We start from the raw sequence: 21,472 nt of genomic DNA, 5'->3' as shown, positions 1-21,472 counted from the left end.
CAAAACACCTGGGATGTAGTAACCCAGAAAGATGCAAAAACTTGAGAAAAAGCAGGAGAAGGCTGGGAAGGCAAAGCAAAAGAGAAAGAGTTCAGTAGGAGGGTCGATACAAACCTACATGTGTCATGGTGGTCAAAAGCAGGTGACAAAGGATCACTGATCATGGAGGAAAAGAAACAGGGAACTGATTCACCAGGCTTTTTAATCTTGTGTATTCAGTCATACTTGTAACTAAGTGGAGGCAAATCCTAACCAGGCAGTGAGGTTGCATTTTACATCTGCCTTGTCAGATCGTAAACAACGGCACAACGTGTAAGACAGTGGAGAATCAAACCCCATATGTTCTCAAATCTGCTGAGCCTTTTATATGCCTTTTAAAAAAAAAAATGGGGAATTCATCAAAATCAACTCTTCCCTACAAAGACTTTCAGTTTCAACAGATGAACATGTTTTCATGAAAAAGGCTTTACATGAAAATACTCCCAACTTGCAGTCCTCTGAGGTTAGAGCTCCCGCAGCCCTGTGTGCTGAAGCCAGCCACTCTTACCCGCTGGGGAAACGGGGCAAACCGGGAAACACCCTTGGCACCGCGAGTGGCTGCGAAACCTCGGCACGGTACAGCCTGCAGAGTGAGGAATGAGTGGGACTGCCGTCTGAAGTGTGAGGAACACATTGGCCCAGATTCCCTGAAGATCTGGGTTTCTGCTTTTCAGAGCCAGGAGGGAATGCCATGTGTTTCAGCTTTCCTTTCCTTCCCCTGCTGCAGCTAGGTGACTGACCTAACCTATGCCATCTTTTAAAAGCCCCCTAGAAACCATGACCAGATGTGAGCTGGAACCCAGCACCTCGATCCAACCAGGTGCCTTCCTCATGCACTGTAACTAAGACAAAATTGCAAGTTGGCCCAAAAACCAGGATTTTGAGTTCAGCGTCCACTGAGAGTGACTGTGTGTAGCAAGACAGGTCACCATGGCACAAAGCAACGCTAATCCAACAGATAATCCACTCCGCTGATTTCCCAGTATTGCCATCAGACTTCTAGACTGCTGCTTCTTGAAAGGACATCCCAAGTGGACATGAACAATACACAACCTTGCCAGCTGAAGTCTGCTCATATAAACTTCCCTGCAGTGAGAATCAGAGGAATAGGGAGTAATCACAAGGCACGTCCTTTTGGTCCTTCAAAAAGGACTAAAATCAGAAGGCTTATTTTGCAGAAGGAAGAGTTTTACTAGCTGTAGTGATTTACTTGAAGTAGAATTTACATGGAGCTTAGCCTAGGTCATAGAACTAAACCTTACATTCTTAATATTAAAATAATAAAAAAACCCTATCATTTCCATATGGCAATCTATCAAAGGTAGCTTGAAAGTAAAAGACATGCATCATTCCTGAGCAAGGAAAGAATAAAAGCAAGATTGAAAGTTTAGCTTGATCTGTTTAAGCATGTTAAATTCTCAGTTATATTATGATGAACTTGTAAGTGGTTATTCAATTTGGCTCCTGTTGCAGATGCTCTACGTGTCAAAGCATGCAGAGCTGGAGTACGGACAGAGGGATGTGCACACAGTGGTAGCACCTGGAATACAGCAGGTCCTCTTCCTGAGTCTTTTTTCCTAGTATGTTCTTGACTGGTTCTGGTAGCCAGCTTCACTGGAGAAAGTCACCATCATTTCCTTCTTATCTGAGTAACAGGTTTTAACAATAAACCACTATCAGGAAATGGGGGGAGCAGGTAGTGAGTATGTCTTCACAGTTTCTACAGTTTTCAGTGTTGCTTATATTCAGTGTTGCTTATATTCACTTTGTCTCCTATTGTCCTTTCAATCCCCACCTAAGGCATGCAGGAGTCCACAGAATTGACAACAGTGCATTATTACAGATATCCAGCTAACATATTTTTAAAGACCCCCCAAAAAAAGTATAAAACCTTTTTTGTTAGTACTGGGAAAGTTTAATATGTTTCCACAGTATTAAAAATCAACATTCCTTGTATTAGACCAATTTCTGATATTTCAATATGAAAATAGATAGCATACAAGAAAATGCAAACATGGTCTTATCTTGTATAGCGATTAATGGCTGCATGATTTACCAGCAGATGCATAGATAAACATAGGATTTATCCTGCATTCATCATATAGGCAGTGAAAACCAGAACAGACAAGAAGATCATTTAGACAGGGTGTTTTTGTGTCTGGAACAAAGTACTAAGTTTTTAAAAAAATAAATTACTTAAAGATTGTCTTCTGTATTGCTTCAATTTGTATAAAAATTAAAAAATATCACGTAAGTTTAAGTGCACCTAAAAAGAAAACCAGAACATCAGTGTTTATGGGTGTGAGCATGTGAATGCTGAATATAACATTCAAACAAGAATTCAACGCAGCATTTGGTTGCCTAAGTATTTTTATGGCACCATTTTAAGAATTCTGATGGTGTTTCTTCAAATGAAGCTGAGTCCCAAGGGAAGCAGGTGGCGTCCTTTGGAGGACCTGCTGGATCTCTCCATGTGAGGAAGCAGATGGAACTTGCAGCTTGTTCTTCCACTTTTGTGGGAGGATATTTTTGGTAAAAGCAAAGAATTCTGGTCTCTGTGCTATTGCTCACTTGGTGTATAATCTTTAGCACATCATAAATACCTTTCCAAGACCACTTCCTGTGAAGTGCTGAGTATCTTTATGCAATATTGAGACAATGTAGAAACATTTCACAGAAGAAACATAAATTTCCCTGCCAGTAAAGAAAATATATAAAAAAAGATGATAGCTTTGGACAGAGTCCTACTCCATGGTATTCCAACTCCTTGGACATAGCTAGAGTCAGGCCACTCAGAATCTCATATAAGGCATCCAGCATTGTTTAGTATCTGGCCAAGGGGATTTGCGAAGATTATTTAGGATGCAATCCATCTCAATTAACTTAATTAACAGCCTTAAGTTTCAGTGTCTAAAATAATCTTCTAGGTTTTCCTAAGGACAGGGGAGTCACATGAGCATTTACAGATGCCACTTTATTTCTTGCTAAGGTGAGAGCCTTAAAAGGGGTATAGCGACTCCAAAAATGTCAAGCAGTATAGTTATCAAGTTATCACAGGGTGTCCCTATGACTCTCAGCATTCCTTTAGGTAGGTGTCACATTTTCACTTTGGGGGAGCTGAAACACTGGAGTACTGATTTTCAAAAGCAAGCAGTACTCATCACTGTCACATGAAGCGAGCTTTAATCTTCTGGAGAAGGACAGTCAGAAGCTTCCTTCATGATTCCAGATGACCATCACATCACCCAGCCTCAGCCTGGAGCAGCAGAACCGCTGAGAGACTGAAGCATTGCCTTAATCCCCCTCCCTTAACAGGAGCTTCTCAGTCAACCTGTAGGAACATCAGCTGCAGGAACAGTTTCCTTATGGTAAATTCCCTTCCAGTTTGAGTCCTTTAGCCAAGTCGATATATTTTCAAATACTGTATTTTAACTCAGTCAGAAGTTTTGCATAAGCTTTATGCAAAAAACTGAGATGAGATTTTAAGGGCTGTACAATGCAAATTCACAAATCAATCAATCAGTCGTAAAAGCCACAACTGACCTGAAAATACATCGGGATTTCTTTCTTCATTTTCCTAGTACAGATTACAAACATGTCCAGGAAATCCACTCAGCAGAAGTGTATTCACCAGAAAGTACTGTTTCATTTTTGGAGTATGCCTCTGAGAAAAGTTGTTTTATTTAAACAAGAAGAGAAGAGAGCAGATTAACAAGTGTTTTTCTTCCTCTTGCAAGCTTAAGCAGGCTTAGCAGGTGCAATTTACTATGGGAATAATCGGAAAGAGTAGGAAAATATTTGTTATTTATTATTTGCATTACTGCAGCACATTCAAGCACCTGTCAGAGAACACTCCCCAAACACAGAACAAAACCATGTCCCCTGCCCAAAGAACTAACCTGCTGTCCAGGACAAGAAGCACAGACCTACCCAGACAGTCAAGGAGAGCCAGGAGCTACTAGGACAACTTTGGTCAGCACGATGAGATCAATGTAATTGCTCTTAGTTGTATTATTCCATTAAAAATGACATTGTATTTAAACATTTTTTTAAAAACAGTTATGGGTATGCTCAACACGTATTTTTTTCTACGATTTATCTCAGGTATTTTGTTCATATTTTCAGTTACCTATTTTTAAAAGCTGTCTCCTTTTGGAAACTACCTCTTCCTGGTCACTGAATTTCACTGTTGTCTAGTAGGCCAATTTTGTGGGGTTCTTCTCTTTGACTTTTTCAAAGAATTTTAATAGATTTGGAGAACACGTCTTTCTCTTACAAAATGTGGGATATCTTTACCTATCTACTTCTCTAAGCATTATACTAAGACAGGCACCTGGATCTGGAATGTAAATACCTTTTAAGAAACTAAAAGCTGCTGCAGTGTAGTGCTACTGTTTTTCTAACTGAACATCAAAGCGATAACTTCCCAAACTTCTGGAACTGCTTGAGAGTCCAAGATTTCACTTGTATCACTATTACTTCAGCCACTTCATATTTCCTTTTCTCCATAATTTTCATGTAAAGAGCATACTGGTCTATCAGCTGGGCAGTCCCTGCCTGCCACACCAACCCCAGACTTTTCTGCACCATATCACCACTGACAGGCCATAGAGGAGAGAACAATGCTACAGAAATCAGTGTTTTAGCTCATTATTCCCCAGATTCTGGGGCTGTTTTTCTCAAGACTTCATACTGGATTCATCTGTTCATTTCCCTCATGGCTTTTGACAGCTGTAAAATTTCTGCTGACTTTACCAGATAAAGGAACCTAGTTGGTCAGGAAAGCAGAAGCATAGCTCTGACATACAGGGAGAGGGAAATCTTGTGTAAGCACTCATCAGAAGGGTAAGGAAAACCCAAAGGAGTCAGACCCAAAGGGCTGGAATTCGCATTGCTGGAACTGGTTATTTGAATATACTGGTATGTCTTTTGCGTTAATTAGATGTTATTTAACCATCTCAATCATTTCTCAGGGACCAGTGGCCCAATACAGCCCCCATGATAGCTCCCATCATTCACCTCTTCCTCAAATACCTGCCCCATGGAGTGACCCACATGAGTTACTCATCTACAAAACAGCATTTGTACCACCCGGATTGTTCAGCCATGGCCAGGCAGTTCTGGGACAGCCGCAGTGACTGAAACTGGTAAATATTTTACATACAGATAGACGTTTAAGCTTTTTCCTCATCATAATAAAGTTTAAATCTCAGACTTAAACTGTCAATTTGCGACCTTTTTTTTAATGATTATTATTAATAATTTTAGGACCACTAAAGATCCCAGCGGGTTTAGTTTTGTTTTCTTGGGTTTTTTTTTTTTCTTTTGCTTTAGCTGTGGAGCTTATTCGATGTATTTTGTTGCTGGTGTTGCTCCCCCCTCCCTCGAGACGCTTTCCCTGGCCAGACCGGTCGGGGCCGGCCTCGCCCCCGCCTCCGCGCCGAGACCCGCGGACCCCTCTCGTCTCGTCCCCGCACCCGAGCCCAAGGCGGGCGTCGGGCGGGAGCCGCGCCCGGCGCCCCCCGCCCTGGAAATCCCTCGGGATTTCCCAGTCCTGCCGGTCCGAGAGCGCCGGTCGGGAAAACTGCGGAAAACAGCACCCAGCAGCCAGGCGCCGCCGCGTCGGGGCGAGCGCAGGTACGGCGCTGCCAAGGCGGGGAGCGGGGCACGGGGATCTGGCAGCGCTCGCTGCCGGCGGCTCGCCCTTCGCGGGGCGGCCGGGAGCCGCTCCGTGCCGAGCGAGCCGGGAGCTGCCGCCCGCCCCGTCCGTCCGCCCCGCTGAGGGCAGCTCCGCTCGGCGGCAAGGTGAGCCCCGGCAGCACCACCTGGGCCGGGCGGGCGAGGGGAGCGGGGGGGCCGAGCGGACCCTCCCGGTGGGCTCCCGGTCGCGGCCCGCCGGCGGCGGCGGCGGAGCAGGGGCGCGGGGGCGGCGGGGGGAGCCGGGCGGGGCGCGGGCGGCGGCGCGGCCGCCCCTCGGGGCAGGCGCGGCCGGCGTCTCCCCCCGGCCGGGGCGGCGGTTGGTTTCTCCTGTCAGCGGAGGCAGGGCCAGGCGCGGCGAGGGTGGGCGCGGAGTTGGCGGCGGGGCTGGGGGCAGTCGGCGACTGCTCGCTCCGGCGGAGTTTGCTCCGGACGCGAGGCGGGAGCGGCGGCGGGAGGTGAGGGGACGCGGGCTGGGACCGGGCTCCGCTCCGCGGTGCGTTTTGCGGGCGGGCGGGAGTTTGCACCGGTCGCGGCGCGGAGCTGGACGGGAGAGCCCAGGCGCGGCAGGCGGGGAGTGGCGGGACGCGGCCGGTTAGACCCTTCCCTCCCCTCCCCTCCGTGCCCCGCCAGCGGAGCCGCCGGCCGGGTGGGAAGGCGGCGGCGTGAGCTGGAAGCGGGGGGAAAACTTGTTCCTCGGCGGGTTCCCCCGCGCTGCCTCCGGGCCGGGGCCGCCTGGGCGATCCACGTGTCGGGGCGGGGGGCGTCTGGCCGGGGGCAGGCGGGGGGGGGGGGGGGGGGGCGCGGGCGAGCGGAGCCGCGCCGCCCCGCCGCTGCCCTCTCCCTTTCCTCCCCTGCCGCAGGTCTCGCTGCGGGAAGCGGAGAGGAGCCAGCCCCGGAGGGGAAGCGCCTGCCCCCGGAGAACGGGCTGCCCGGAGCGGGCAGCGCCCCGGCGGGAGCCGCCCCCCGCCGAGCCTCGCCGCGCCGCCCGGAGCCGAAGGCGCCCGTAGGGGAAAGTTGTGCGCGGGGCCGGGCCGGGCGCGATGCCGGGGCGCGGGGCGCTCTGCCTGGGGCTGCTGCTGCACGTCCTGCTGGGCTGCGGCTCGTCGCGGCAGCCCGGCGCCTGCCCGGCCCCCTGCGAGTGCTCGGAGCCGGCCAAGACGGTGAAGTGCGTGAGCAAGAACCTGACGGCGGTGCCGCCCGACCTGCCGCCCTACGTGCGCACCCTCTTCCTCACCGGGAACCGCCTGGCCCGGCTGCCGGCCGGCGCCTTCCCCGCCCGGCGCCTGCCCGACCTCAGCGCCCTGAACCTCAGCGGCAACCACCTGCGGGCCGTGGAGGCCGGCGCCCTCGCGGCCCTGCCCGCCCTGCGGCAGCTGGACCTCAGCGGCAACCCCCTGGTCTCCCTCAGCCCGCAGGCCTTCGGGGAGGGCGGCAGCCCGCTGGAGGAGCTGGCCCTCCGCGGGGCCCTGCGCGACCACGGCGTCCTCCTCAGCCTGGCCACTATGCTGCAGTCCGGGGCCCTGCGCAACCTCAGCCGCCTGGAGCTGGCTGACAACGGGCTGCTGCTGCTGCCCGCCGGCATGTTCACGGCCCTGCTCGCCCTGCGGCAGCTGGACCTCGGCAACAGCTCCCTGGTGGGCCTGCGAAACGTCTCCTTCCAGGGGCTGGGCCAGCTCCAAAGCCTCAACGTCAGCGACAGCTCCCTGGGCGTGCTGAGGAACGGCACCCTGGCCCAGTTCCGCGGCCTGCCCGCCCTCCGGCGCGTCGGCCTGGGCCGCAACGCCTGGGTCTGCGACTGCACCGTCGAGGACCTGGTGGCCTGGCTCAAGGAGAGCGACCAGGCCGAGGGCAAAGAAGCCCTGACCTGTGCCTACCCCGACAAGACGCTGGGCAAAGCCCTGCTGAAGATCAACGGCTCGGACCTGAACTGCTCTGTGCCCGTAGACCTGCCTTCCCAGCTGCAGACTTCCTACGTCTTCCTGGGAATAGTCTTGGCTCTCATCGGGGCCATTTTCCTCCTGGTTTTGTACTTGAACCGAAAAGGAATCAAAAAGTGGATGCACAACATCAGAGATGCCTGTAGGGATCACATGGAAGGCTACCACTACAGATACGAGATCAATGCAGACCCCAGGTTAACAAACCTCAGCTCCAACTCGGACGTCTGACGAAGCGCCACGGACGCGGGGCAGCGCACAGTAGCTATGCATGAAAAGTAGACTTACGCTTTACCCTCGTGCTTGCTTCCCTCTCTGAGAAATCTCAGATGTGCTTGTAATTTGAGAGGGATATGCCTCCCTATGATGTCAAGTTCATTTTTGTTTTGATATGCTGGGCAGCTGCGCATGGCGTTGGGCTGTATGTAGGAAACAAGCTGCTACTTCTTTTCCTCCTTACCTGTCTGTACTTGTGGGAAATTTTTTTCAAAATCTGAAAAGATAAAAAGGATTCTCTCTGATGCTCCAAAGCCACCAGAGTTCATAAAAAAATTTACTGATGCAGACACCGTTCAACAAAAGCTGCCTCAACTTTTGGGGGAAAAAATTGTTATGTTCCTCTGTGCCAGTTTTGATCTTGTATATCCAAGTTGCGATGACAATGATTCTGTTTCACAGACTACCTTGAGATTTAAAAAACCAAACTTCTTTTAACAACTCCTCTGTTAAAAAGAAGGAATTCAAATAGTGAGCATGCACAAATGCTTTATAGTTTTACATGTTAGGAAACTTACGATCTCAGTAAGTCTCTTACTATTTTGTAAAGTTATTTTTGATTGCAGTTTACGTGAAAAGAGGGTTTTTATACAAACTGCATCTAAACTCCATCTGAACTGTTAAATTCAATAAACAGTCTTACAAGAACTGTTGTGTTGAAGTTTGCTGCTCGATGAGAAATGTATGGACATCTAAGAATGTGGATAGCTCTGAAGTAATAGCCCCGTAGTAGTAATCTGAATAAAATTTTATACAAATGTGTAGCTTAGAGGCATAAATGTTTGACAACTTTGTGAAATATGCTAGGAGAATTACACCGGTCAATGACGAGAGCAGTTTCACTTGGCAAAAAAATCCCTGGTCTGCTCTCTCAAAACAACTGCAAAACGTCGAAACAGATGCTAGGGTCCACCTTGCTGGGAAGGTACGAGCTGATAGAATTTTCATAAGGTCTTCTCTACCAAATTAAAAAAACCCAAACCAGTTCAAATTAAATTGCAGAGTTTGTAAGCTAAAGAAAATTTTACCTGAATGGAATTGTTTATTATAAAGAAAAGATACTTTCATGGCCTGAACTAAATTAAATGCAGCTCTGTCGTGTAGTCGCTGAGCTTCGGGCTTGTAAATCAATGCAGCACTTATTAAGTGCTTACTGTTTCATTTTAAGCTCTCAGTACTCGTGAAGTTCAGTGGTGATCTACATCAAGTAACGATGGAACTTTATCTTAAAGCTTATAACAGGTGCATTTCAGTATTGTATGTTACTCATGCTTATTGCTTGGGAATGCATTTTCTTGTAAATAGATAAAGCATGCGAAGAAAAATTTCAGAAATGCATCATTTTATATGCAACTCTGATGATGTATGAAAAGGTTAGCAAGAATCTTCCAATGGCCACCAATAATTAATGCACTTTTTCTAATCTATTTATAGATTTTTTAATGAAAAAACTACACCAACTGTAAAAGTGTGATGTGAATTGGTATCTATCAGTATATCTTTGGAGCTTTTCCCATGGTCACTGTTAGTTGAAGCTCTTGAGCATCGCTAAAATTTTATGAATTACTGGCTAATTCCCTTTGCTTTCAGAAGTGACAGTTTTCTCATAGATATACGTCTTTGGTAAGAGCTCATAAATATAAAATAGTCCTTAAAGTGTCAGAAGAAATGTAATCTATTTTGGGCATCAGTATTATTCAGATGCATTTTTCTCTTCTTGCAACTTCAGACTAAGCAAGTAGCACAAGTTGGTTCCCACTAATTTTCTATTGCTTTAAATTGGCTTTATTTAATAGCAGTGATTTTTTTGTTTTAAATGTAGTTTTGTACATTTGCCCTCAAAAGTAAAAGAATTAATATTAAGTACAATTAATGTTTTGATAAATCAGTGTATTTTACAATTAATGTAAGTTAAGTCACAGCCTATTTCTTCTGCTGTAACTTATGTATGAGCAATATCTGATTAACAGCATATGAATTAAGTTTGTGGATTCTTATGAAGCAGACTGCTGGTCTGAATGTTAGCTGCCCATATTTTAAGAACAGTGTAAAAAAACCCCGGTGTGAATAACTATTACTGTGCAACTATGCAAACTGTTCATACTTTGTATACATAAGATAGTTTATGTAAGAAGCTAAAATTTACAAGAGCTATGCAGTGTACTTTGTTGTGTTGGTCATTTCGGATATTATCAACTTACACTCAATTGTACAGTGCCAAGAGGAGTAGAGCATCATCCTTGCTTAAGATGCTCCTGTAATATAATAGATAAAATACGTATCAACCAAGCCATTTCTTGGTTAATTTCTTGGGTTTTGTTAACAGATACTTTAAAGTAACTACAGTAAAAGCAATTATCTGTGATGTGTTAATGTGACATGCATTTATAGAGCCGCGGTGTAAGGATAGGCAACAACTTTAATCTCAGTCTCTCACCAATGGACTATTTGTATAGCAAGCAAATGTAACTGTTGTACTACACCTATTATTCTAAAGATTATTATTATTATTATTTTTGTATCATAGAAAGTCAATGTAATAGAATTTTATTTAGAGACCTGGTGATGGCTACTTTAAAATAATTTTTGCCATTTGCTTACATGTGTATTTATTAGGATGTAACGGTTAGCATGTGTCAGTATTGTGTTGGACAACGTTCTACAGTGTTTGACCAACAGTGAATGCTTTGGTGCTTTGTACAATGCATTATTTAATCTTAAATCCCCTTCCATCGACAGTGCTTGAAATTTGTTTTCCTTTCCTTTTACAAAATGGTTAACAGTGGTACTCAGAAGACATTTAAAAAGTAGCTCCCAAAGTGCTTCGGAATTGGTTAAAAACTATACATTTAAAGTAACATTAGTTTAATGGTTCTTTTGAAGCACATTTTGTAATCTTACTTTACTTTGACACCTGAAATTCCAATTGATTACTATTTCCAGAGCAGCTTAATTAGCGAGGCTGTTTTATTCATTCATTCGTCAATAAAACACGTGCAGTACTAAATGCCTCTAAAATGTCTTTTGTATACATAAACCCCCAAAGTTCTGCATGACACAGTTGTCGCTAATGTTTCACAGAAAACATTTAGACTGAAGTAGTAGGGAAATCTTCAGGGAAGTCTGTGCAGCTAAGAAACAGAAAGGATGGTTTGTCCAAGGTTCAACTGCTTTCTTAAAACTAGTTTTAGATGTAATAAGCTTAAAATTTTCTTAGAAGAAAAGCACAAGGAATTAACATAGTTTTAATATATTTTCCTAAAGAGTTTTGGATAAGCTCTGTTGCCAGGTAAGAAACAGAAAACTCTTTCTTTATCCAAGGTAGCTTTATATTAGATCATCCGACTTTTTTTTTTTTTCATTTCAGCAAGCCATAATATTACCAATGCTTTTGACATCCAAAAAGTGATTTAAGTTTTGCACAACTGCTTTAAACCTTTTAATTCAGGGTAATTTATCTTTTAAGCACTGGTGACAATTCCCAGTGACATGCCAGCTAGCAAAGCAGTCTGTTCAGACCCGTATTCGGTTGTTGACTGAGATGTCACTGAAGACAGGCATGGCAAAATATTCAAAATATGACTGCACTAGGATCCCAACTCTCATTATTCTACCAGCATTTTCCCTGTGGTATACTCTGCTCTTTATGCATCTGCATAATTTTTTCTTCGCCTCATTTTCTCAAGAAATCCATTAAAAGGAGTATCATGAATCTGCACAGGTGGAGAAATCAGTCCAACTGCACCTATATTTTGAGGTTTAGCATCTTCATTGCCTTATAAGCCTTAACATGAAAAAGAGCCTTTGTCAAAGTGGACAGAATGAAAATTTGATATGCACTTTTTTTTCTCTCTCTTTAGCAGCTGAATGTTCAAGAAGAACCATTCATTCTCAGCACATGATGAAGGAAAATAGCATTTGGTAAGAAAAACATTTCGGTTTCAAGCTTCCGAATGACATTTATATTCTAGGAGAGAAGACTGAAGGTAGAAGCTTATAAAGGAAGCTGAGATATCCCTTTGTAATGGGTCAGTACTGGAAAAAAATCACAACGCTAGCCATAGGAACAATTGCTGATTGATTCTGTCTGTTATGTTCTGGTCATGTTTTATGGATACAGCTCTAATTTCTTCCTGTTGCTATAAATAGAAACATTTTGCTAACAAGTGGAGTCACGTCCTATAATGTTTGTTAATGCAGGTGTTTCCACTGTGAGATTTTTGTGGGATATAACAGAAGATTGAATTTAATTCAGTGCCTGCTGATTTAATAATGACTAGATCAGGCCCATAACTTAACGCTCCTTTTTTTGCAAATGTGCTGCTTACTAGTTGCAAAGACCTTAGCTTGAAATGAAACAGTGAAAGCCCACCAAGGAAGAGAGAAAGCAGTCCATTTGGGGAATGTAACATTTATTAGGTATTTCACACATGCTTTGAAAAGAGGCATAAACCATGTGGGAGCAGAGGATCCTTTGCTGATACAGAAGTAAGCGTACTCTGCTAGCTTCCTGAGTCAATAGAGCAGTAGCAGAAAAGTGATGCTTTGCACCAATACAATAAACCTAACACCACTGCTCTCCCACCTTGAAAAAAAAAAACCACCACCAAGCTTTTAGAAGCAAGAATACAGGTTTGTGGTATAAGTATGTCCTTTAAAAGGGCTTCTGCTTTCTCAACAGTGTTACAATTTATGTGTTGTCACATCCTCGGAAAACCTTGCTATGCCAGAAGTCATCTGTTGTGTAGGCAAAGCTTGAAATCAGTCCTTGCATTCCCAGTGTTAGCCTAAATAGAAAAAGGGAACTATTAAGAAAATTAAAATGGTACTTTAGACAGTGTATTCAAGTTGCAGTTAATAATTTAATACTTGCAATTATTTATATTTTTCAAAGTATTCACTAGATGGCTTTTCCTTTCTGATGATAGACTAACAGAATAACAGATTTGTTTTCTAGTAATTATGCATGAAGCATCTGAATAAATTAGTAATGTTGTTTGAGTACATACAGTGATAAAAATGTTAGAAATCTCATGTTCTAGAATGTTTTACTATTCTAGAAATTTTAGATGTGCAAGAAACTGCTGTAACTTTTTCAGATTGAAGTTTTATTTCTTAATTGAAAATTATTTGTGAAGAAAACCACAATAAAATACTTACCAGATTGCTTATAAATGTTATATGTTCACTCTGTTGATTTAATTACTGATACTGAGGTCTTTGCTAAAGGTGTACTTGTATTCTTTATAGCTCAGATTGATGACTGGGCTGTGAATTTGCACATTAGAATAGTGAAAACAAATTCCATCTAGATAGCCTGATTAATTTCTTTAGAAAGAAATTTGTTCAGTGAACATAAGGGATTGTGTTTTAATCATTATTGTTATTTTGGTCATAATTTGATGGCTTTGTGGGTATTAATATATACAGTATTGATTTTCAAGTTAGCTGCCAATTCTAAATTTAACAGTAACAGATTTTCAGGTTTTTAATGACTAGATCAAACTGTGTGTTTTAAAGTCTTGAAATACATATTTACATAGTGAAATATAGAGGCACTGTTATTACTAATGCTGTGCATTTTCTTACTGTGAAGGAACTATTAAAGAAAAGTACTGCTGAAACAGACAACGAAGGGTGAACTCCAGAGAAAAAAGCATTCTGATGACAAACTCCTTTATTCTTTCAACTTTTTTAATGCAAATATTTAGATTGGAAATTCAAAGGGAAGGATGACATTTCATCTTCTTAGATAGCTAGTGCAGACGTCTGAAATTTTAATAAAACGGAGTGATTTTTTAGGGGTGGTCCCAGGAGCATAGCTGATAACTTGGTTAGTCTTGTGTCTAGAGTTGTTTTGCTGCTGTTTTTTTTTTTTACATTCTTAGGACACCTAACATGGAAGGATGTTTGGCTTTACATGTGACGGATTGAACTGTCCTAGATTTTATCTTAGGACTGATCTCTTAGTATCTGTCCATGGTCTACTTCACATATTCCATTTGTTCTAGTACAAATTTTATCTATGGCATAGCCCACTGCAACTTTACGTGAAATCATGGGCATTTATGCAATAAGGAACTCATTTGTCAAATTGACATGATCAGATGTCACATAGACATTTTAACAGAATGTGGTGTATATCGCATGCTGGCAATGTAAAAGCATCAAGTAACAGTAATGAAATATTAAATTAAGAAAAAATACCATGTATTGCAAGAACACTGTAAGCAGTCATGAACTGACACCACTTTGGGACATTTGAGTAATTTAAGCTTGTTTCGAAGAAGGAAAAAGAAGTAGTTACTATATTGACAGTTTTCTTCTTCAGGTGGGTGTCTTCATTCATTCTCCTTAACAACTTATGAACAGGCAGTAACCAAATCCTGCACATACAGATTTGAATCCATTTAAGTCAGTGGCTTTACCCCAGTGCTTTTATGTTTCCCTATTTTCAGGGGTGGGTGCTTTTGTTAGCTTCAGAGAGAGCTCTTATAAAAATTCTTGTTCTCTGATGTTTTTTATATGTACATATATGTATTTTACACACACACACATAATGTAAAACTAGGAGATTGAAGAGGAGTAGAGTCCGAGGCACACCAGCCTCTCCAGTGCATTCTCTTGGCTAGCTTAGGGGCCTGTTTTTTCCCAGACATTGGAGAGGGGATCTAAGTGCTTAAATGGAGTAGGTATGCCTCTGGGAAGCACTCAAGACATACTTCATGTTGCTGCACACCTAGTGCGGCCATTAGCAAGTTAACACAAATTGGTGCTGAGTGGCCTAGATTTTCCAAAGTGGCCACAATTTGGGGTTCTGGTTTCAAAGTAGCTTTAAAGGGGCTTAATTTTAAAAAGTTGTTGAACACCTTTTGGAAAACTACACAGTTTTAAGGTGAATTGAACCAAATGTGGAAAAAACTTTTCAGTGTGAAAAGGCATGTGTCTGGTATATACTTGAGAGACAATATAAATACTTGTAAGAGCTTTTGAAATTCCCCAGTCTTTGCTCTCTCTGTTGTTTCTCAAATTCATTGGGAACTCTGTAACGCTGTCTATGCAGAATATCCTTCCTCTTCTCCAGCTCATTTATTTAATCATCCCTAATCCAGATGCCTTTTTTTCCATCACCTTTGTATTGTGATCAAGCTTGATCACTTCACATTGGTAAGCAAAGGTAGAATTTCTATGAAACAAGTCATGCATAGAATCAAATCTTGAATGTCTATCACTAAGCAGATTAATTAATAAAGTTATATCTGTTGTTAGACCTTCATTCAGTTTTCCCTTTTCCTGATTGTCCCTTTCTGTTTAGTTTTCCAGCATACCAGAAAGCGTCTGTGGTAGACCAGAGGAACTCTCAGATTCCAATTTCCAGTAATGAAAAAGGAGATCTTACTTTGAGATGATAGCCTAGAAAAAAACTTGCAGAAACAGTGCTCGAACTTTTCTGACAGGATAGTAAAATGTCACTGAAAATAGCTCTGCTAACATATTCTTCATTTTTCAGAAATGCTACATATACAGAAAGAATGCTGAATGAAATGCTGAATTTGTGATACTGATATATATGCTGTTTAATGAGACCAAGGGATTTCTATTACAGTAGCTTATGGTACCTCTGCTCCGGTATCTCCTCCGTGGAGCCCTGCACACACCCCAGCATGTTTGAAGAGGACTCAGATGAGTTTAGGACATATATTCAGCAGACTGTGGTAATTTGTTTACATTAGTAATCATATGTGAAGACCCTTATTTTCAGGCACATAAAGAAATGCGTTCTATTACTTGTAATTTTTAACACAGAAACAAACTAGCTGGCATAAGCCTGGTTTCATAACTTATCTGTAAATACAAAAAAAAAAATGCTCTGAATTTGAATTTGCAAGGAACAGATGTCTTTCAGCAATCTTGAGTGTAAATTCTGCAGGATTTCCAATTTAATCCAGGAAATGATGACACTGAAGTTTATTGCAAGCAGAGGAATGACTTGTTCTTCATCGTAGTTATGCGGGCTATGCCTTTTACACAAAGCAGTACAAGGTGTTTTATCTCCTAGGTTTCCAGGGAGACAGTCACAATCCAGTAGGGGTTACTGTTGTTCTTAATAAAGCTCTCTAGATTTTGTAGTTTTAGCAATTTTTCTGATGAAAATCACAGAGAGAGCAGATAGGACTTGATAAATGACACTGAGTAACGTGAATTGATGTGACCTATTTCAAACGTACACAGATGATGCTGTGGTGCACCAGCTTAGAGTAGATGGTACTGGTGCTTTCACCAGCTAGAATCGTCATTTTAACTGGCAGGAGAAGACTCAAAACTGAGTATTAGTCACTGTAGAGAGCTATACAAACTGTTCTTATTATTTAGCAGTTGATATAGAATGTAGGATATCCAAAAGGTTTTGGATATAGATGTGAAGCACCACCTCCACCACAGCAATTCTAGGTTTGTTTGTATACAAGTTGTGTAATAGTTCACAGAAAACTGTATGTCTCCTCTGTGGTTTAGAAGGAAAATTGGAGCAAACAACAACCGGTTAATGTAAATCAAATTAATGGGCAAAAATCTTCTCCCTCAAAATAATAGTAGTTATTGAGATCATTATTCATGACAGTTCAAGAAATTGTGGTCACAGAAATATATTGGCTTCACATATTTCTTCATTATTATGCTTTCAACACTGTTGTTATACACTAGACACTGTAAACACAGAAATTTGCAGAGGCAGTGTTCAGTGCAAAGAGACCAATGAATAGTAGAGAAAAGCTACTGAGGGCCCTCCCAGTCTAATATTCCATTATTCTGCCATGTGAAGGGGAGAAGTAGAAAAGGGAAGATCTTTGACAGAACAAACTGTTTAAGAAAGAAATGTGGTAAAGCCAAAAATCTCCTGTAATGACAGTCCTTTTTGCCCTCATGGAAGAATGATGTGGCAACATTAGTGATGCTGAAGTAGAGGAAGATATGGTTTCTTTCAGAAGTTTCAGGTTTTTTAGGTTTATTCAGGGTTTTGCACTGTTGGAGCCACAGCTAATTTACACATCAACATTTAATCTAGGTCACCAGAAAATATCAATACTAGAATGTGCTATACATTTTCTTCCCATAATTTTTAAGTTGGACTCTGTGCCTTCCAGTAATGCATGAAGCGCTTGTTCTCCCCTCCCGAGGGAAGCGCATACACTGGCTGAGAGACAGTGTATGCACTGTCTTGCCTTATGTTTCTGAGAGAAGTCATAAGCAAGGTAAACCACCTTGTACTTAAAGCAGAAGGTTGATTAGCTTTGTGATATTGCCTAATTCCTGAATGAATAAGTTTCTTTGGAAAGCCACCTGCTTGGAGAGTTTTGTCTCCTGTGCAAAAAGCCTTTTGTCTGATTCAGGAGAAAATGTTGGGTGCATTCTTCTCCTTTTCAATTTAGTCCTAAATGTTCATCTTTCCAAAGGAATATAATAGTCTTAAGATTTTCTTTTGCATCAGAAAGTAGAACATAAGCTGTGCATGAATTTGGGAGCATGATGAAATCCATAGGAAAATAATTGTTTAGAAACAGTGAAAATAAGGAGTAAAGATCCTAACAATTAAATAAGTTTTAAAACTACATCAGAATAAATAAACTCCCTCCATAAGCATCCGGCTTAAGCTTACACCATTGCAGATGTCCCCACTGCTCCTAGTAACAGGAGCAATGCTCCAAGCAGAAACCCCAGTGTTATTATACAGCCAGCTCTTAGGGCAAGGTGTTTCAGCCACTCTCTCCCCTCACAACCTGCCACATCCTTATCTCAGGGTGCAGAAGTCTCGGACCTGAAACTGCCAGTCCTCTATGTGTCCCCCTCATTTCACTGTTGCAGGTACAGTTGGATTGCACACAGAGGGTTTACTTCCGACTGTAATTTCAGTTTATCAAGGCAGATGGTACTGCCGTAGCCTGCGTTGTCCTGATTGAGCAGTGTCCCACCCTCCAGCTAAAAGGACACGAATTTCATCCTCTTACCTTCCTGGACACACAATGTTTGCACCTCAGGGTTGGTTTTAATGTCTTTTCTGTGTCAGTCAAAATTTAGCATGTGCTGATCTGAGCTTTGCAGTTTAAGTGCATGAAGAATACAAGGTAAACTGGAGATGTACACACAACTTAGTCATCTTGTGAATTGCTCTCACAACCTTTAAAAGACAAGGGGAAACATCCCCATACCCTTTTGTTCTTCATATCTTCACCTCATAATGACACAAATAAATAAAGTTCATTTTATACATTTTCAATTTTTATATGTATATGCAAATATATATGCGCACACATATATTACATTTTAAAATTTTAAAATTCTTCAGATTTTATATATGTGTGAAAACACATTCTGTCTATATACAGGTGGGGTCGGACAAGCAGTTCTTGCTGGAAACTAATTTCAGTTTTATCTCGTGTGCAGGCTTTAACAAATAATGCTAATTAAAAGCTATTTCTATTTCAGTCACTGATTTTTTTAGATAAAATAAATAGAATCTAATGTTTTAGAACTAATTATTGCAGTAAGTTTTGCAATAAACACTTTTGATAACAGGAATGATAACATAGGTTAGCATGGCAATTTTTAGCATCTATTAAGTCTTGTGAGTAGCTTTAGAATTCATAACTTGTAAAACAGTCAGACACAAGCCTATCCTGGGTGAATAGTTTAGCACAGAATACTCCCCTGCCTTCACTTTGTTTTTATTTCTTCTTCAGCACGAGGATGCTGCCAATATTTTGACACTTCTTTCTCCTTAAAATCTCTGTAGCTCTGTCTCTGATGGTATGCCTTCAGAGAAAAAGAGCAAGGGACTGGGATATTCTTGAATTTTCTTGTCAAAACACCGGACAGGATAATTACCAAGAGACAATAAAATTTGGTAACAGGAGAGTGGTTGTTTATGCTTTGTGAAAGGCTGTCGTTATGGTTACTGCATGGTTCAGGTGTCATGTCCTGTTTCTGTAATGTGAAAGGGTCTCCATCTTCAAATTCAAGTGGGGAGCAAGGGCACCTCTGTGAAAGGTGACTTAAGACCCAGTGTTGCTTTTGTCCTGGATTGTCCGTTTGCTGGGCTGTAAAGGAGAGAGGCTTCTGTGTTATACCAATGCCTCGCAACTCTCAAGAGCCATCAGAGTGGAGGAGGCCATGTTGGACATCGTGTAATAGCTCTGGCCTTCCTGGATCTGGGGCCATGGCACTGTCTGTGGGCTGGCAAAGGAACAGTTTGGGATGTTGGAGGGTCTCTCTATGCTGCCAGTGATCCTTTTGTGGCCAGTTATCCTGGCTTTGTGGCTGTTTTGTACAGACAAAGTGACATAAACCAGACTGTTTACAGGGGAGGACTAATGTTCCATCCTAATTCCAAAATCACAAATCACAAAAATGCCTGACCAGCAGTGTGACCTGGGAGCAAGGAGGAAAGGAGTTTCAGAGGTATTTCCTTGAGCCCTGGGGATAAATCACTCTTGGCAGAGATAATTTAGATTTTCTTGATGAGGCAGAGCTCTAGCGGTGACAGGGAAAATGTTCTACTGTGTAATTTTTACTAGACACTCATGGGAGTTCTTTTTAGCCCATCAGTTGCCAGTTTCCTGGTAGCACAATGTAGTAACACGTAGAACTGCCTTTGAAAAAGGGAGGAAAAAGGCACTATACTTACCCTGATTTCATTTACAACTTTGTTTTTACTAGTGGATAGTATGAAGTAAAACTTGTGAATACTGCAAAAATGAGGAGTTTGTGAAGGTCAGCTGATAACTTTATGACTCAACAATAAAGTATTGTAGGAATAGTTAGGTGTTCTACATACATTAGGAACAATGGGTTTAGAAACATGCTATCATCTCTTATTGTGAACTTCTTGAGTACGGAGTAGCTTCATTCTGTATTTCCACATTGCCTGGCACATTGGGATGCTATTCTCTGTCAGGAGCATCCAAATGCTACTGCAAAATAAATAATGGTAGTGCTGTGCAGACTGGTATGCTGCACTTTCTTTGTTAGCTCCCCAATAACACTTACTGCTGTAACAGCATCAAAGCTTTTGGAATAGTGTAACAAATCCCCCAAACACCTGAGCCTTCTCCTTCAGTACTTAACACGGAATAAATAGCACCTTCTAGGCACAAAGTACTCAACTTCCTAGCTCTGCTAGGAAAGAGATTTTTAAATGAGGTGAGTTGAGACAGGCCTAAGAATTCTTCTTCAGACAGCTAAATACTGCGTGCTAAACTGGGCAAAAGCTTCCAGTTTAATGCAAAGATACCCGAGTTGTCTTTAAATGCATTGCTTTGTGTACAAGAAGTCTAACTGTGGCAATACACAAATGCAAAAGAATTTACTCTGCCAGTGAGACTGCCTCTTTCAAGAGCAACAACACAAAGAGATACTTTGTTTTTTGACATAACAATTCTTCAAGAAAATATTAAAAAAGTAATACAGGACAGAACTCTGGTACAAAAATAATTAAAAAAATTAAATCCTATTTAGTGACCAAGAATGAGGTTGTGAAAAGACTGTGGTGAAGGAGGATGAAAGCATCCCAGGTGCTTCAGATTGTACCAGAAGTAGACTTTCTGCTGGAATCCATGCCCCTTTGAACATCACTGGCCTCTGCCCAAGGTTGCTTGTCAAAGTCCATCTTTCCTGAGGACAGTCAGGTGTGCCCAGTCCCTCAGCCATCACAGCACCTGTGCTCATAGCAAACTCCCTGTGGAGGAGGACAGCAGTGAAGCAGATCATGAGCTTTCTTTTAATAAATAAATTAATAAAAAGATCTGTGCAAGAGACTTTGCAGAAACCTCTGAGGGATGCTCTGGCCCAGTAAGGCTTAAGGGCTGTGGCTAGTTTACTTTGAAGTATTTGTATCAAAGTAATGTAAACACTGTACTGCTTCTCTTTAATTTATTTTCTTTCACATGCTTCCAAATGTGTTAATTTTATGCAAAGATGTCTGTTAACTGTAACAAATATTTATCCTCTACAGGAGCTGAGCTCTTTGGAGTACACAGCAGTGTTTGTAAGCAGGCATTTGAGTGATGCAGGTGTGCAGCTGCTCCATTCCTCCCTTTTTTTTCCAGCTGGCCACCTTACATTACCCTCCTCAAAAGAGCTGAACTTCCCAAGGTCTGGTTCTGAGTATGGAACTGTAATGGGCTTCAGTGGGAGCTGCGCATGAAATATCTGAAGGTAGCTGAGAGCTCAGAAAGGTATATGCAATACTTAAAGCAGGTGATTTCTCTGGCTAAACTATTCATATTCCTGGAGAGTAAAACAAGTTTGTCCTGAACTTCGGAGCAACACAGGCGCAAAGTAATGCGTTGTTTTTACAAGTAAAGAGCTTAACACACAGCAGCAGGAGGCAGAGGATGTTTTTCCCAAGCCTTTTGTAAATTTTGAATCTACGCCAAAGGAAAACAACTTAGACATGCTTTCTTTGGACACTGTGCCTCGATTATCTTGAAATACCTCAAGTACATTCTGCTTATGATCATGTCACA

At 42.2% G+C, this 21,472-nt stretch overlaps 1 protein-coding gene across 2 annotated transcripts; it reads left to right on the top strand.

Moving 5' to 3' along the window:
• The first annotated feature begins 6,779 nt into the window (after positions 1-6,779).
• TPBG (trophoblast glycoprotein) lies at positions 6,780-20,977 on the top strand. 2 transcript variants are annotated; one of them, XR_012622795.1, is made up of 3 exons: positions 6,780-8,477; positions 11,813-11,873; positions 20,959-20,977. XR_012622795.1 is itself a non-coding variant. In XM_074820775.1 (1 exon), exon 1 carries the CDS (start codon positions 6,780-6,782, stop codon positions 7,905-7,907), a length of 1,128 nt encoding a protein of 375 aa, XP_074676876.1. In that variant the 3' UTR covers positions 7,908-10,959. The 2 variants fall into 2 exon arrangements, 1 of the variants encoding a protein (XP_074676876.1); XM_074820775.1 differs by lacking the exons at positions 11,813-11,873; positions 20,959-20,977 and having other exon boundaries at positions 6,780-10,959.
• The last annotated feature ends 495 nt before the right edge of the window (positions 20,978-21,472 follow it).

This window comes from Strix aluco, chromosome 3, assembly GCF_031877795.1.
Source record: "Strix aluco isolate bStrAlu1 chromosome 3, bStrAlu1.hap1, whole genome shotgun sequence".
NCBI classification, from domain to species: Eukaryota; Metazoa; Chordata; class Aves; order Strigiformes; family Strigidae; genus Strix; species Strix aluco.
Note: the sequence above shows the minus strand (reverse complement) of the source record. Positions and strands in the feature narration are given on the sequence as shown.